Consider the following 12012-nt stretch of genomic DNA (forward strand, 5'->3'; position numbering starts at 1 on the left):
GACCTTCGCTCTGTTCTGTAAAGCTTCGTAACCCACGGCCTTGGACCCCTCGGCTCGGTACCATGAGATAGGACTCTGGCAGTCACCCTTCCATTCGCTTTAGTTCAACCCTTGCCCGACCGCATTCATTTTCGGGTGGCTGGTTACCCACCAGATCCCAACTTCGGCTGGTATACACGAAGACTCGATTGACTCTCGCTACTGTCGACCATCATGCTTGCGCCTAAGCCCCCGACCAAGTTGGAGGGCCACTGCTCCGTGATTCACGACAACACTCTCTACACACTTTCAACCAATGGATTCGCCTCAATTCCGCTCGAACGAAATGCAACATGGTCTGAACTGAACACGGACGGCGCCGAGCTAGTCTCGGATGCCGTATGTGTTATGGGTGGTGTTGATGGCAACGAAAACAAAACGGCTCTCTACGTGGTTGGTGGAACCTCATCAAAGTCAGATCTGCCAGGAATCCAGCGGTACTCGCTTGAGGATAAGACATGGAAAGCGATTACTGTGCAAAACGCGCTGCTCTCTAACCGGACAGGTCACAGCGCTGTGTATCTGAAATCCATCTCAACTATCTTGACATATGGCGGCAGCACCACTGATGGATCTCAGCCGTCTTCCGAAAATTTCAATGTGCTTGTGAAACCGACATACAGACTTGACTCTGGTACTGGATATGCGACGCCTGCAGTTTCACCACCACTTTTGACCTGGAGCGATGATACGGCTGTGTTGTTTGGAGGTAAAGATGAACCAGAGCAGCCGCATTTCTGGAACTCGACTGAGCACTGGCACAATGATGGGTACGACTCCTTGAACATGACTTTTCCTACTGGGGTGAAGGCCGCCCTTTTCCAAGACTCGGATGGTAGCAGAATCTTGCGGACTTTCGACCTGAACCAATCACCAGTCGAGGTTTCGAATACCTCAAAGAGCTTAGTACCATCATCGGCTCAATCCTCCAGGAAGCGGAAAAGAGACGATAGCTCGAACTATGATGATAGCTTGGCACCTACTGTAAGCCAAACAAGTTACTCGTTTGCTCAGGGTGGTCTGGACAGCCCGTTGGTAGTAATTTCTGGCGGCAGTGGTACCGACACTCTGTCCATCTTTAACCAAACCTCGAACGACTGGGTCAATACGACCAAGCTATTCTACGGTGACAAGTCTGAACAAGAGATTCTTGGATCAACAACAACCACAACGTCATCACCCACGGCCACTTCGACAGAGGCATCTGCAACGAGTGGCTCCGACTCGTCAAGCGACGACTCGGGTGCTGACGTTGGTACAATCCTTGGTGCAGTTCTGGGGAGTCTCATGGGCGTTGCCGTCATTCTGGTTCTCATATTGTTCTATATCAAGAGGAAGAAGGAGAAGGCGCGCCAGGCGGGTGGTATGGACAAGGACCGGCTAAGCTTCCAGGACCAGGGCGTAGAACCTCTGGCCCGCTCAGCTTACCCTATGGCGGAAAGTCCAGCCCCGAAAGCAGCTGCTTCCGTGGATTCGCTAGCAATCTTCTCAGGAAACCTGGGTGATGAAAAATCTCCTCGGTCCGCTGGCTCCCTACCGCAATACTTGCAGAACACCCAACCCGCAAAGCCTAGCCCGCTCAACAATATCCAGTCCAGTGGTGATAGTGTCTACAGTCTAGATGATAAGGCCATCGAAGCTGGTCAATCGCCGGTGCGTCGCACGACTGATGAAGGCTGGGGCAAGTACTTCCAGGGCAACAACACACCGACCTTGAGCACACCGACCTTGAGTACGCCGACCCTGGTTGGCGTTCAGTCTCCATACGACTCAACGCGCGGCTCCAAAGCTACAATATGGCCGGGAGCCAACAACGCCCTCCCGCCTCTGCAGACGAGTTTCCTACAGGAGCCGACCCCGCTAGGACGAGTCAACAGCGGTAGTCCCACGACCGAAATCGGCCGTCAGATCGTAATCCCCGAGAGTCAGTCAGCACGCATCTCCAGCGCTAGTTCTGCGAGCTTCAACTCAGACGACGGGGATTATCACGGCGCGCGCGAACAAAGCTGGCTCGGCCGTCCCCCAAGCAGCACTTACAGCAGGAGCTTCTACAACCCAGGCAGCACGCGGGACGCTCTCTCAGTGGCACCGTCCACTTTGGCGCCGTCAGTAGACTACAGAGGGCAAGACTCACATCGCACGAACACGCGAGGATCGAGCATCCTAATTCCGGATGGCCAGCCGCTGCCGAGGAACAACGTCAACTCGGATATGAGCTGGCTGAACCTCAATGCCGACCGATAATCTGGTTCAACCATCAGTATCACTATCTCTGTCCGACTTCTAACAATGAACAATGGTCGGAGATCTTGCCGTTCCTTAATATATGTCAAGCTCAATGCAACAACACACTCCCTCAATTCTCATCACCTCGATCCTTACCATCCCTCATCAAAACGCCCCACCCGGATAGCGCAAGCGTTGGCACGCCCTCTCATCGTTGCAATCCTATCCTTATCTTATCAGCGCGGCGCTGTGCTTGATCTGATTTGATCTGATTCGATTTGTACACTTCCGCTCTCAGCGAGTTCTCATCTTTTCTACATCTCGTGTTTTTTTGTCCCTCCCTCGACTTAATATAGCCTGGCATGCTTTTCTTGATATCCACATGGTGTGTTTGTGTTGGTTCTGTTGCAGTACATGGCATTGTACATAGATTACATCTTACATGGGTTGTATGTGGTGTAATGTTGGGTTTTTGATCTCTTATGGCTGCTTGCCGGCTCGGTATGGTGTCCCGTGCTTGATTGCATGGCTGAATGGAATTATCGCATTTCTCATCTTATTTTTATTTACCATGGCCGTAGATTTGTATTTTGATACGAAGTCCGGAGGAATAAACAGCACTGCAATCGCGTAACCATCCAGTTCACTTTTGTACTTTCGCCCGCTCTCTTCTGTCAGGCTCACTGGTACCATGCGACGGCTGGCATCTCAGATCAATGCTCTACTCTACCCCAATGCGAATGACAATTCGAATATATCTCAGGCCTTTAGGTGAGGTGGTTGTGGGATAAAGCGAGGTGGGTGTGTCTTTGTTCTGCTATTGACACCCCAATCGGGTAACCAGCTTCACTTCTCCTCTTGCCAGTGTCCCTTTCCCATTACTACCAGGCATCCTTGATGACAATCTAGCTGTGGTTATGATAAAGTACGGTCTCAACCTGGTAAGTTACTGACAATTATCTGCCCAAGAACAACTACTGAAAGCCATCCATAGCTCCAATTGCAACCATGTCCAGCAACACGAGCACCAGCCCAAGCTCCAGCAACACCTCGAAGCCAAATTCCAATTCCACCCCCAAGAAAGGTACGTCGATCCTCTAAAAGATACAGCCGCGACACCGCATCATCCCAGCACCAAACTAATACCAACTTGCTCCCGCTAGTCTGGACAACCCTAATCACAAACACCTCCTACCTCCCGGGCCTCCTAACCCTCGAATTCTCCCTCCGCCGCGTGAACTCCGCATACCCACTGGTAGCCCTATACACAGACTCCCTCCCAGCATCCGGGCACGCCGCCCTCGACGCGCGCGGGATCGCAAAGAAACACGTTCCCTACCTGCTCCCGTCCATCCACAAGGAGTACACGAACGACGTGCGCTTCTACGACTGCTGGAGTAAACTTACACCGTTCTCGCTCGTCGAGTATGATCGCGTCGTGCAGCTTGATTGTGATATGCTCGTTTTGAGGAATATGGACGAGCTTATGGAGGTTGAGCTTGACGGGTTCGAGCTGAAGGGCGAGGGAAGGAGGGTCTTTGCGGCGTGCCATGCTTGTGTCTGTAATCCGCTGAGAAAGGAGCATTATCCGGTAGACTGGTGCGTTCGGCTTCTGGCTTCTTTGATCGAGAGTCAAGTCAAGTCAAGTCAAGTCAAGTCAAATATACTAACAGAGAACGCCAGGATCCCCTCGAACTGCGCCTACACAACGCAACACACCCTCACACAACCCATATTCGCCTCCAATTTCGCACCCCCGGCATCATCGGGCCTCGGGATCCCCAACGGCGGACTGCAAGTCGTGAACCCGTGCCTAGAAATCTACAACAAGATCACGGCGCAGCTTGGGTCCGCCGCAACATCGTCCTACGACTTCGCGGACCAATCGTTGCTAGGCGATCTGTTTCGGGACCGGTGGGTGGCGCTGCCGTATGTGTATAATGCGCTCAAGACGCTGAGGTGGGAGGGTGTGCATGATGTTATTTGGGAGGATGGGGAGGTCAAGAATGTGCATTATATTCTGAGTCCGAAGCCTTGGGAGGAAATGGGAAGTAGAAATGAGAGGGAGGGACAAGGGCAAAATGGGGATGGGGCTTTGGAAAGAAAGGGGAAGGGCAGGGATCCGTTGCATGCGTGGTGGTGGGAGGTGAATCGGGAGAGGTTAAATGAGGAGAAGGCCAAGGGGATAGATGATGGATTTTGAAGGGACAGGCCTGGGATCTAGGGCTATGGAGATACTCAGATATTCGAGGCGATGATAAGCTTGTTGGCAGGCTAATCAAGCCATAGTAATGCCATCAGCAGCTATTGCCTGGTCAGTACTTATTCATACCAATCTGAGTGACTTCTTCAACAGTGCCTAACAATCCATGCACGTTCCTTCCCTTTATCTTCAGTCCAACTTATCCACCAAGCCTCCTTTGCCTGCACGACCTAATAATGGCTGGATTAGAGAGGTTACGCTGGCTGGCTGGCAAACCGCGTGTCCTGGGGCCGTTTTCTCTGCCTACGACTGAAGATCTAGTGTTCTACACATGGTGCTTTTGGAATTCAAATGTGAAAAAAAAATACTGACGCATTTTGTGTACCTAGATTTAACTGACTCTGAGTCGCTAGATCAAACATAGATCATGTATGGCATACAGAAGCAGAGGCAGCATGAAAGAGAGAATAACACCCGAAATCATTGAGCTGCAAGATCATGGAACGCGAATGAGCAAAGTACAGGTGCAAGTGCAGGTGCAACTGAAGCAGATATCAGATCGCGATCGCGTTGTATCATGTAACAATTTTGGTAGGGCAAAGTCGTCATAGTCGTAAAGGTCATAAAATCATGGTCATAATGCCGTAGTCATGGCAGGTCATTGAAGCTCATGGCATGTCATATCCTGCTAGAGTCATGAGTTCGATATATGGATCATATCTCATAATCATTTGAAATAAAACAAGCGCATATCATGCACGAAAAGAAGGCAAAGCATTGCATTCGGAGAGGCAGCAAAATTAAACCATCACACTAGGAGACCGGCCACCTATAGAGCGTCTATCGGCAACGGAGTAATTCTCTTCAACCTCGTCAGGGTAGATCGTCCGTGGTGTATGATGGCTGAGACTCTGAGTGCGATACGGGCGAGACTGAGAATGAGGTGTAGAATGGCCAGAACCGGAACGACCCTTCGACATGGACTTTGAGCGCTCTTTGCAAATTTTACGCAAGTGGGCTCGCTCGCGGCGTTTCTGGTCGAACGACTTCCATTCTGATATGGCAGAGTTGATACCAAGGGCTGCAACCCCTACACTAGCGATGTCGGAGAGTTGATTCTTTCGTCGACGGTGGGCCGCCTCTTCTTTTGACATATTACCCTCCCTCACTTGCTTTGCTCGTTCTTTGTGCTTTTCCATATTTTCGGTCAACGAGTGGGCGGCATGAATTGTTGCTGCGGCCGCGAGGCCGGTTGCCCATAGTGTATCCTTGTTGAGTTGGTGAAGTTTTTTGTGATCGTTGTTACTGTCATCCGCGTCAGAACCACTCTGATTGGTATCACGCGATTGCTCTTGTGTGCGCGTGCTTTGGGAGCCAGGGCGCGAGTAGTGTCCCACGGTTTGATCGTAGTTCCCATTCGCTCTGGCTCCCGATTCAGGAAGGTAATAAACTCGACTCACATCTCTGGAACGCCTGGTTCGCGGTGGGCTCGGGTGGCGGCGGTAGTATTCATCGCTGCTGTATCCATCGTCCGAGTAATCATCATATCGTGATGATCTGTGGTGACGACGGCGCCGATCATCCCTGTCGCTTCGGTCTCTGTCTTTTTTATCATCGAGGCCCAAAGCTGCCATGCCTTTATTGATGTAGTCGGAAACGCTCTTGCTCCGCTTGTGGCGAGGACGAGAGTCGTAACTGTCATAGCTATCCCTCGAGTCGGACCTGTGACGAGGTCGAGAACGGGAGTGAGACTTCTGGTATCGATCATAGGCTTCTTTACCGGCAGCGGCGAGAATTCCTGCGATGGCAGCGTCCTTGGCCTTGCTTCGGCCCTTGGAACGGGAGCGGGAGCGGGAGCGGTGCCTACGAGACCTCGAACGAGAGCGCGATCCATTGACGACGCGGTTCGTAGCAAGGCCAGCAAGCGTGGACTCAAGGATATGGCGTTTAGAGTGCTTGTCCGGGTTCCGGTCAACCAAACCGTCGGTGCCTCCAGCAGCCAGCGCAGCAGTCAGGACGCGTTTGCCCTTAGCACCAGACCAGTCACCGGGTTCCTTGCGGGCGCGGAAAGCCTCAACCGCTCCAGCAGTCAAAGCAGCTTTGACGGCCTGGGCAATGCGCGCCTCGCTCTTGTCGCGGTGACGGTGGCTTCCGCGGGACGGAGACGGCGAGTACGAATAAGACCTATGGTGGCGGCTACGCGAACGTCCTCGGCCGCTATCACGGTGCTTGGATCCTGCGGCAGCGGCTCCAGCTCCTAGGCCGAGGGCGCCAAGGGCACGCTCTGACAAGGATCTCCGGCGACGGGGCGGCGAGCGGCTGGTTGACGGCGAATAGGCGTATTTCTCACGACCGCCTGGTACAGTCAGTTCGACCTGGATCCCGTTTAATAATTAAAAATGTTTACGCACGTTGTTCATCATAGTGCCTGGAACGTCGGGAGCGGGGTTCGTAGTCATCGTAAGGGTCGTCGTAGTAGTCTGCCGAGTGCGCCTTGTGGCGGCTCTTGCGTGAAGGTCTCGAGTCGCGGTAGTCGCCGTGTCCATACTCGTATGCGTCCTTTGCAGGGTGGTTGCGGTAGTATGCATCATTGGATCTGCCGGTAGCAGGGGGCTCGGCATGTGGCATGACATCCGTGGAGTGACTCCCGTGCGCGCCCCCATGGTAGTAAGGGGTCTCAGGGTACGCCGCGGGGGGATACGGTGGCCGGCTATCGTAGTAAGCCATTGCTAGAGAGTAAGGTGGGAACAAGAATTAGATGATAGAAGAAATATGAATCACTGGCTCAGTAGTCCATATGAAATGAGATGACTGACGGCCGTGACTGCAGTGAGGTGGCGAGGAATGAGGAGGGGACGTCATGAGGCCGAGCACACAAGGAGGCAGCTCAGCTGTTTTATGTGTGTCTGTGGCAGGCGAGGCGGGGCACCAGCCGCAGTCATGGCTCTGACGTAACTTCTTTATTCTCTCGCCGTCTCAGAGTGGTCGAGGCTGCGTGCGTTCAAGCCACAGATCACCAGGTTCGAGATCAAGTTCTATGACTTCGCTCGTCTCGTCTGTGGCTGGCGGCCATCTCCGCTGGAATCCCGGTGACCAGGTATAGAAGACCGTCATCCGGCCCAGACAAGGCGGCTAAAGGCACGTTCCTGAGTGGATGGGACAACGCATACTGAATTCATTATGATGCTTAGGCTATAATACATTCCGTCTATAAGTTGAGACTTTGGAGGGTATGATGTCATAGGTAGACTCAATGAGCGCCATTGCCTTACATTGTACACCGTGCTGTTGAGGTCCACAGAATATGGATGCCAGACAAAAGCAATATGTCCCGGTCTCTCGATCGATGAATCTATAACATGATGAACATCAGGCATCAAATAAGCTCCACAGTCGCCGCCCAACTCTGGGCCGGGTTCCTGATCCAGACTCTAGTCCAGCTTCTACCCCGGACCATTGTCCCAAATCAAGTCGTGACATTACTTGGCGCCTGATCCACGGTTCTACTCAGCTACTGGGAGACAAAGAGATACTCTTTGAGTCAATCAAACCCTCTGGGTATCATATGATCGCGGCTCAAGTGAGCCTTTTGCTGACGTCGCTTTGTTATAGTACATGCTGCTCGGCCGTGAGCCATGATCCTTATGCCATTCATGACATAGACAAGACAATACAAGAAAGGAAAACGCTGATAGCTGGTACATGCAAGTCTTAGAAAAAAAAAGAAGGCAGACGATGCAATGAAATATAAACCCAAGAAAAGAAAACCAAAAATCCGCGCTTTGCTGCGAAGCATAAGTCTATCGAATTCTATCCGCCATTTCTAGATGGCGAGAAAAGGAAGAAGAAAAAGAACCAAAGGAGCAGAAAGGATGAGCAGCTGGTGCTGCGGCAGTCACTCCTGTCTTCCACAGTCATCTTGTCGCTCGAAACTTCCGTAGAAGGATCTCATGATGAGCGCGACGGCCGAGAGACTCATCAGCGTCTGGGTTGTCACGGACTTTCAGAGAATAGAGAAGTTCTCTAGATGCCCTGTGTTCATCGACCCCCGCGATGGGAGGAAGGAGATGTTGTGGCGACCGCTTCAAATCGGAATCGTCGTCCTCATATTATCGTAGGCAATCATATCTCCAAAACCATGCGTCGAGTGGCCAGTTATCGTACAAACGATTCGTTTCTTCTAGCCGCCCATTCCCGGTTCGCATCGCTACTCCGCGGCGTCGAGTTGGCCGACATCTCTTCAGAATGTGTGCGATGCGTTCGAATGTGTTGCTTCATATTGTCCTTTCGGGTGAACGCCTTGTTGCAGATTGGGCAGTGTACGCTCTTCTCCCCCGTGTGTTTCTTGCCGTGTCGTGCCGCGTGCCCTGAGGTAGTAAAGGTCGCCGTGCAGGCGTGGCTGACAGCGAATGGGCAAGGGTACTTGTTCTTGCGGGCTGGTTTGGCGGCGACAGACTCTTTTGACGTACTAGCGATCGAGGTTTGAGGAGATGGGGGTTCGGCCATGGAGTTGCCGCTGAGCCGTTTGTCCGGGCGCGGCTGATAGGCGTACGGGTCATGGCGGGCGTAAGGGTGGTAGTAGGAGCCAGCGCCTGAGCTGACTGCGTAGTCGTATGAAGAACAGTCCGATGAGCCGGGTGAGGCTGGCCGAGTGGCCTCTGTGACTGGGTCGAATGGCTGCCGCATTACCCGGGGTGACGGTGAGTCGGAGTACGTGCGGCCATAGTGGTAGTCTGACGTGCTTCTTGGCGGAGGCTGCTCCAATGGGTACTGTGAGGTGGGATAATGTGTCGGGATCCCGTAAGCCGTTGATCGAACCGCGAATGCCGGGTTATCATCGTTGTTCAGAATCGACACAAAACTTGACCTGCAGCTTGACATTCTCCCGGCACAGACAATCTGATAGAAGGGAATGAAAGAAAAGAAAAATAATGAGACCCTTTAAGCGGAGAGTTAGCCTGAAGTTCCCCAGCAAAACGAACGACTAATGTGATAGAGGGAAGTGGCGGTGACATGAAACTCTAGCAGAGAACAGGGACTAAAGAAAAGGAGAAAACCCGGGAGGAAAAAGAAAAGAAAAGAAGAAGCTAAGAGGGCACACACCAGCAGACTTGAATATGTTTGCGGTTGCGCTCGTGTAACGCGCCCTTCGATCTGTAGACACTAGAGGGCGCAGAGATCTAACAGCAAACCGATGGACAATTCGAGACCAACTGCTTTGCTGGGATATGGCGAAGTCTCCACTAGACTCGGTGGACGATCTGATCTCAGATACCAGGTTTAATCCGCGGTGCTCACGGGAGGCTGCGTGGACGAAGAACCCGAGGGTCGACAAGGCGGATCAATGCAGCAATGTATTGTCTCGTAGTAGGCCCTGGTCCAAGCTGGAATAGGAAATTGGAGAAATCGGTAGGTGGTGGTTGTAAATTGGACCAGCAGACAGCAGTCCTGGTAGGTCGGTTTGAGGCGGAGAAAAAAGAAATGTTTGGTGACAAGAAGTAATTTGCAGCAGTCTTCCAGAGAATGCAGAAAGTTGTTTGGGACGGAGAGGGGAGTTGGTGAGGAGCAAAGGGTGGTGAGGGTGTGAGGGAGTGAGGTTGTCAGTAGTAGGGAAAAGAAAAGTAAGAGGAGCGACGAAAGATAATATTAATAAACTCGGAATAGATGAAGAAAATAAGAAAAGCATCCATCCATCTTGAAACCGGGCCAGGGTCTCTGTGAAGCTCTGACCATACGAGTTAGTGTGCACTTTAGTTCGTCTGGAGCCCACTGTGGACTCGAGCTTCATGGCTGTGGACCGTCGCTAGGCAGCATAATTCTCGTCTAATCAACTCTGGAGATATTCCTCGCCCGTATTGGCCAGTGAGGGTCATATTCTCACTTTTGTTTAATTTACCCCATTAACTGTCGATTGACGGCATTCAATGTCTCTCAGTGTCTCTCAGCGCACACCGTCCGTAAGCGATATCTCCGAAGTAGAGCCAGCCAGGCTCCACCCGCCTTACTCAGTCCCCGGGCCCGGGCCCTTGAAAGTTGAAACGTTAACGAGTACGTGGTATGTTCACGAATAGTATCACCTCAGCCACAAACCCGTAAGCATGCCCCATAATAATACCGTCTGAAGAGGCGCCGAACCCCTTAGCCTAGCCATGACTCATGAGCCTTCAGGGCCTCCCCCTCCACAGTCCGCGCTACGGACTAGACTAACCCATTTGATCCCTACCTAGTACGTGTCCCTGTCGTCAGCAATAGCATATGGCCAATCTAGTAATCTCGGGGCTACGTACGTTGGTCGTGCGATGAGGGTAGACTAGGAACAGGGGCCAACACTCCGTACAGAGTGGTCTTACGCTCTCAGTGCCAAATGAGGGAGCGGATCACCGATCCTTAACCCAAGAATGCTAAGGCTTGGTCTGATTATCACAGAGGATAACGGTAAGCCGTATGCATGGATTGGCAGCGAGTTTAGGGTAAAACCAGCTGGCAGCCGCCCAGATCCGGTATTGAGATTACAGGCCAGGGACACGCTCATCCCTGCCTATTGCAGTAAGGCTAGGGCCCTGTGGACAAGCTTTTAACCACGCTGCTGAACCGCGGGTGGTGGTGCTATCTGCATTAGTCTGTCTGTGACAGAAGGGTCTCTTACTGTAACCGCCGTCCGACTCATCCCCTCGCGCAAGAAGACACCGATTCAGGGCATTGACCTGCCCAAATATTGGGAACAAGTCTCGGATTTCTCTGCCATTCTCTAACACAGCACAAACCAGGGGTCCCGGGTCTAAATCCGAGTCCGAAAGCGAATGCGAAATCCGAGCTCGGGTTTAAGACGAAGGGACGCGAAACGCTCGAGTTGGAACCACAGAAGAAAATAATCTCGGACAAATATTATAGTTGCAGTTATTATTGGCACGGTTCGAGCGGGTCACGCCAGTCCCTGTCCTCCAACTTGCACAAGTTCACAACTTATGGATCTTTTGCATAATTCGAGTCTCCTCGAGTCCTCAATAATGATGTTCAACGCTTATCTGGTCGAGTCCACATTTTGTATGAGGATTTGCAAGAGAGAAGGCTATCGATCAATATACGCTGCAACCCTGCTTGGCTCCCACAGGCCGTGTTAAAAAGATTAATGCAATGGAAAGTGCGGCCGAAGCAGCAACGTGGCTTGATTTCATCTCCATCCCTGCTTCTCTTTTCTCCGTGGTTGACCCTTCGAGGATTGTGGCTTGGGAGGCTTACGTATCTAACCGAACCCCGAACTCTATCTCTGGACCAAGCGTTATTTTGAGATTTGAAGCCATTCCCGGAGTTATGAACTGCTTCAGGTTAGATGGCCACATCTGCACATCGTGGACTGCACCGTACGCGGGTTGCGTACGTATGCCTTCCCCATCTACTCCGTACGTAGTCTAGTTCACAGAGATAAGGTGTTCCTGCCTCATCCTAGCTGGAGCTTAGCCTGGATAGCGGCAGCGCCCGGAATATACGGCAGAGTCGGTACTGTACGTAGTCGTAAGGAGCAATACGTGTATGTCTGTACCTAC

At 52.1% G+C, this 12012-nt stretch overlaps 4 protein-coding genes across 4 annotated transcripts; 2 read left to right on the plus strand and 2 right to left on the minus strand.

Moving 5' to 3' along the window:
- Positions 1-213: 213 nt before the first annotated feature.
- DSM5745_06374 (uncharacterized protein) lies at positions 214-2283 on the plus strand (the record flags this gene model as incomplete). The annotated part of the gene is made up of 1 exon (XM_026748390.1): positions 214-2283. The coding sequence occupies one exon, from the start codon at positions 214-216 to the stop codon at positions 2281-2283; it is 2070 nt and encodes a 689-aa protein (XP_026602694.1).
- Positions 2284-3273: 990 nt separating this feature from the next.
- DSM5745_06375 (glycosyltransferase family 8 protein) lies at positions 3274-4468 on the plus strand (the record flags this gene model as incomplete). Its single annotated transcript, XM_026748391.1, has 2 exons — positions 3274-3349; positions 3429-4468. 2 exons carry the CDS (start codon positions 3274-3276, stop codon positions 4466-4468), a joined length of 1116 nt encoding a protein of 371 aa, XP_026602695.1.
- An 800-nt stretch (positions 4469-5268) lies between these two features.
- On the minus strand, positions 5269-7195 carry DSM5745_06376 (uncharacterized protein; the record flags this gene model as incomplete). The annotated part of the gene is made up of 2 exons (XM_026748392.1): positions 5269-6824; positions 6880-7195. 2 exons carry the CDS (start codon positions 7193-7195, stop codon positions 5269-5271), a joined length of 1872 nt encoding a protein of 623 aa, XP_026602696.1.
- Positions 7196-8623: 1428 nt separating this feature from the next.
- DSM5745_06377 (C2H2-type zinc finger protein) lies at positions 8624-9349 on the minus strand (the record flags this gene model as incomplete). The annotated part of the gene is made up of 1 exon (XM_026748393.1): positions 8624-9349. One exon carries the CDS (start codon positions 9347-9349, stop codon positions 8624-8626), a length of 726 nt encoding a protein of 241 aa, XP_026602697.1.
- Positions 9350-12012: the final 2663 nt, after the last annotated feature.

Source organism: Aspergillus mulundensis (assembly GCF_003369625.1).
Source record: "Aspergillus mulundensis strain DSM 5745 chromosome Unknown scaffold_6, whole genome shotgun sequence".
Classification (NCBI taxonomy): Eukaryota; Fungi; Ascomycota; class Eurotiomycetes; order Eurotiales; family Aspergillaceae; genus Aspergillus; species Aspergillus mulundensis.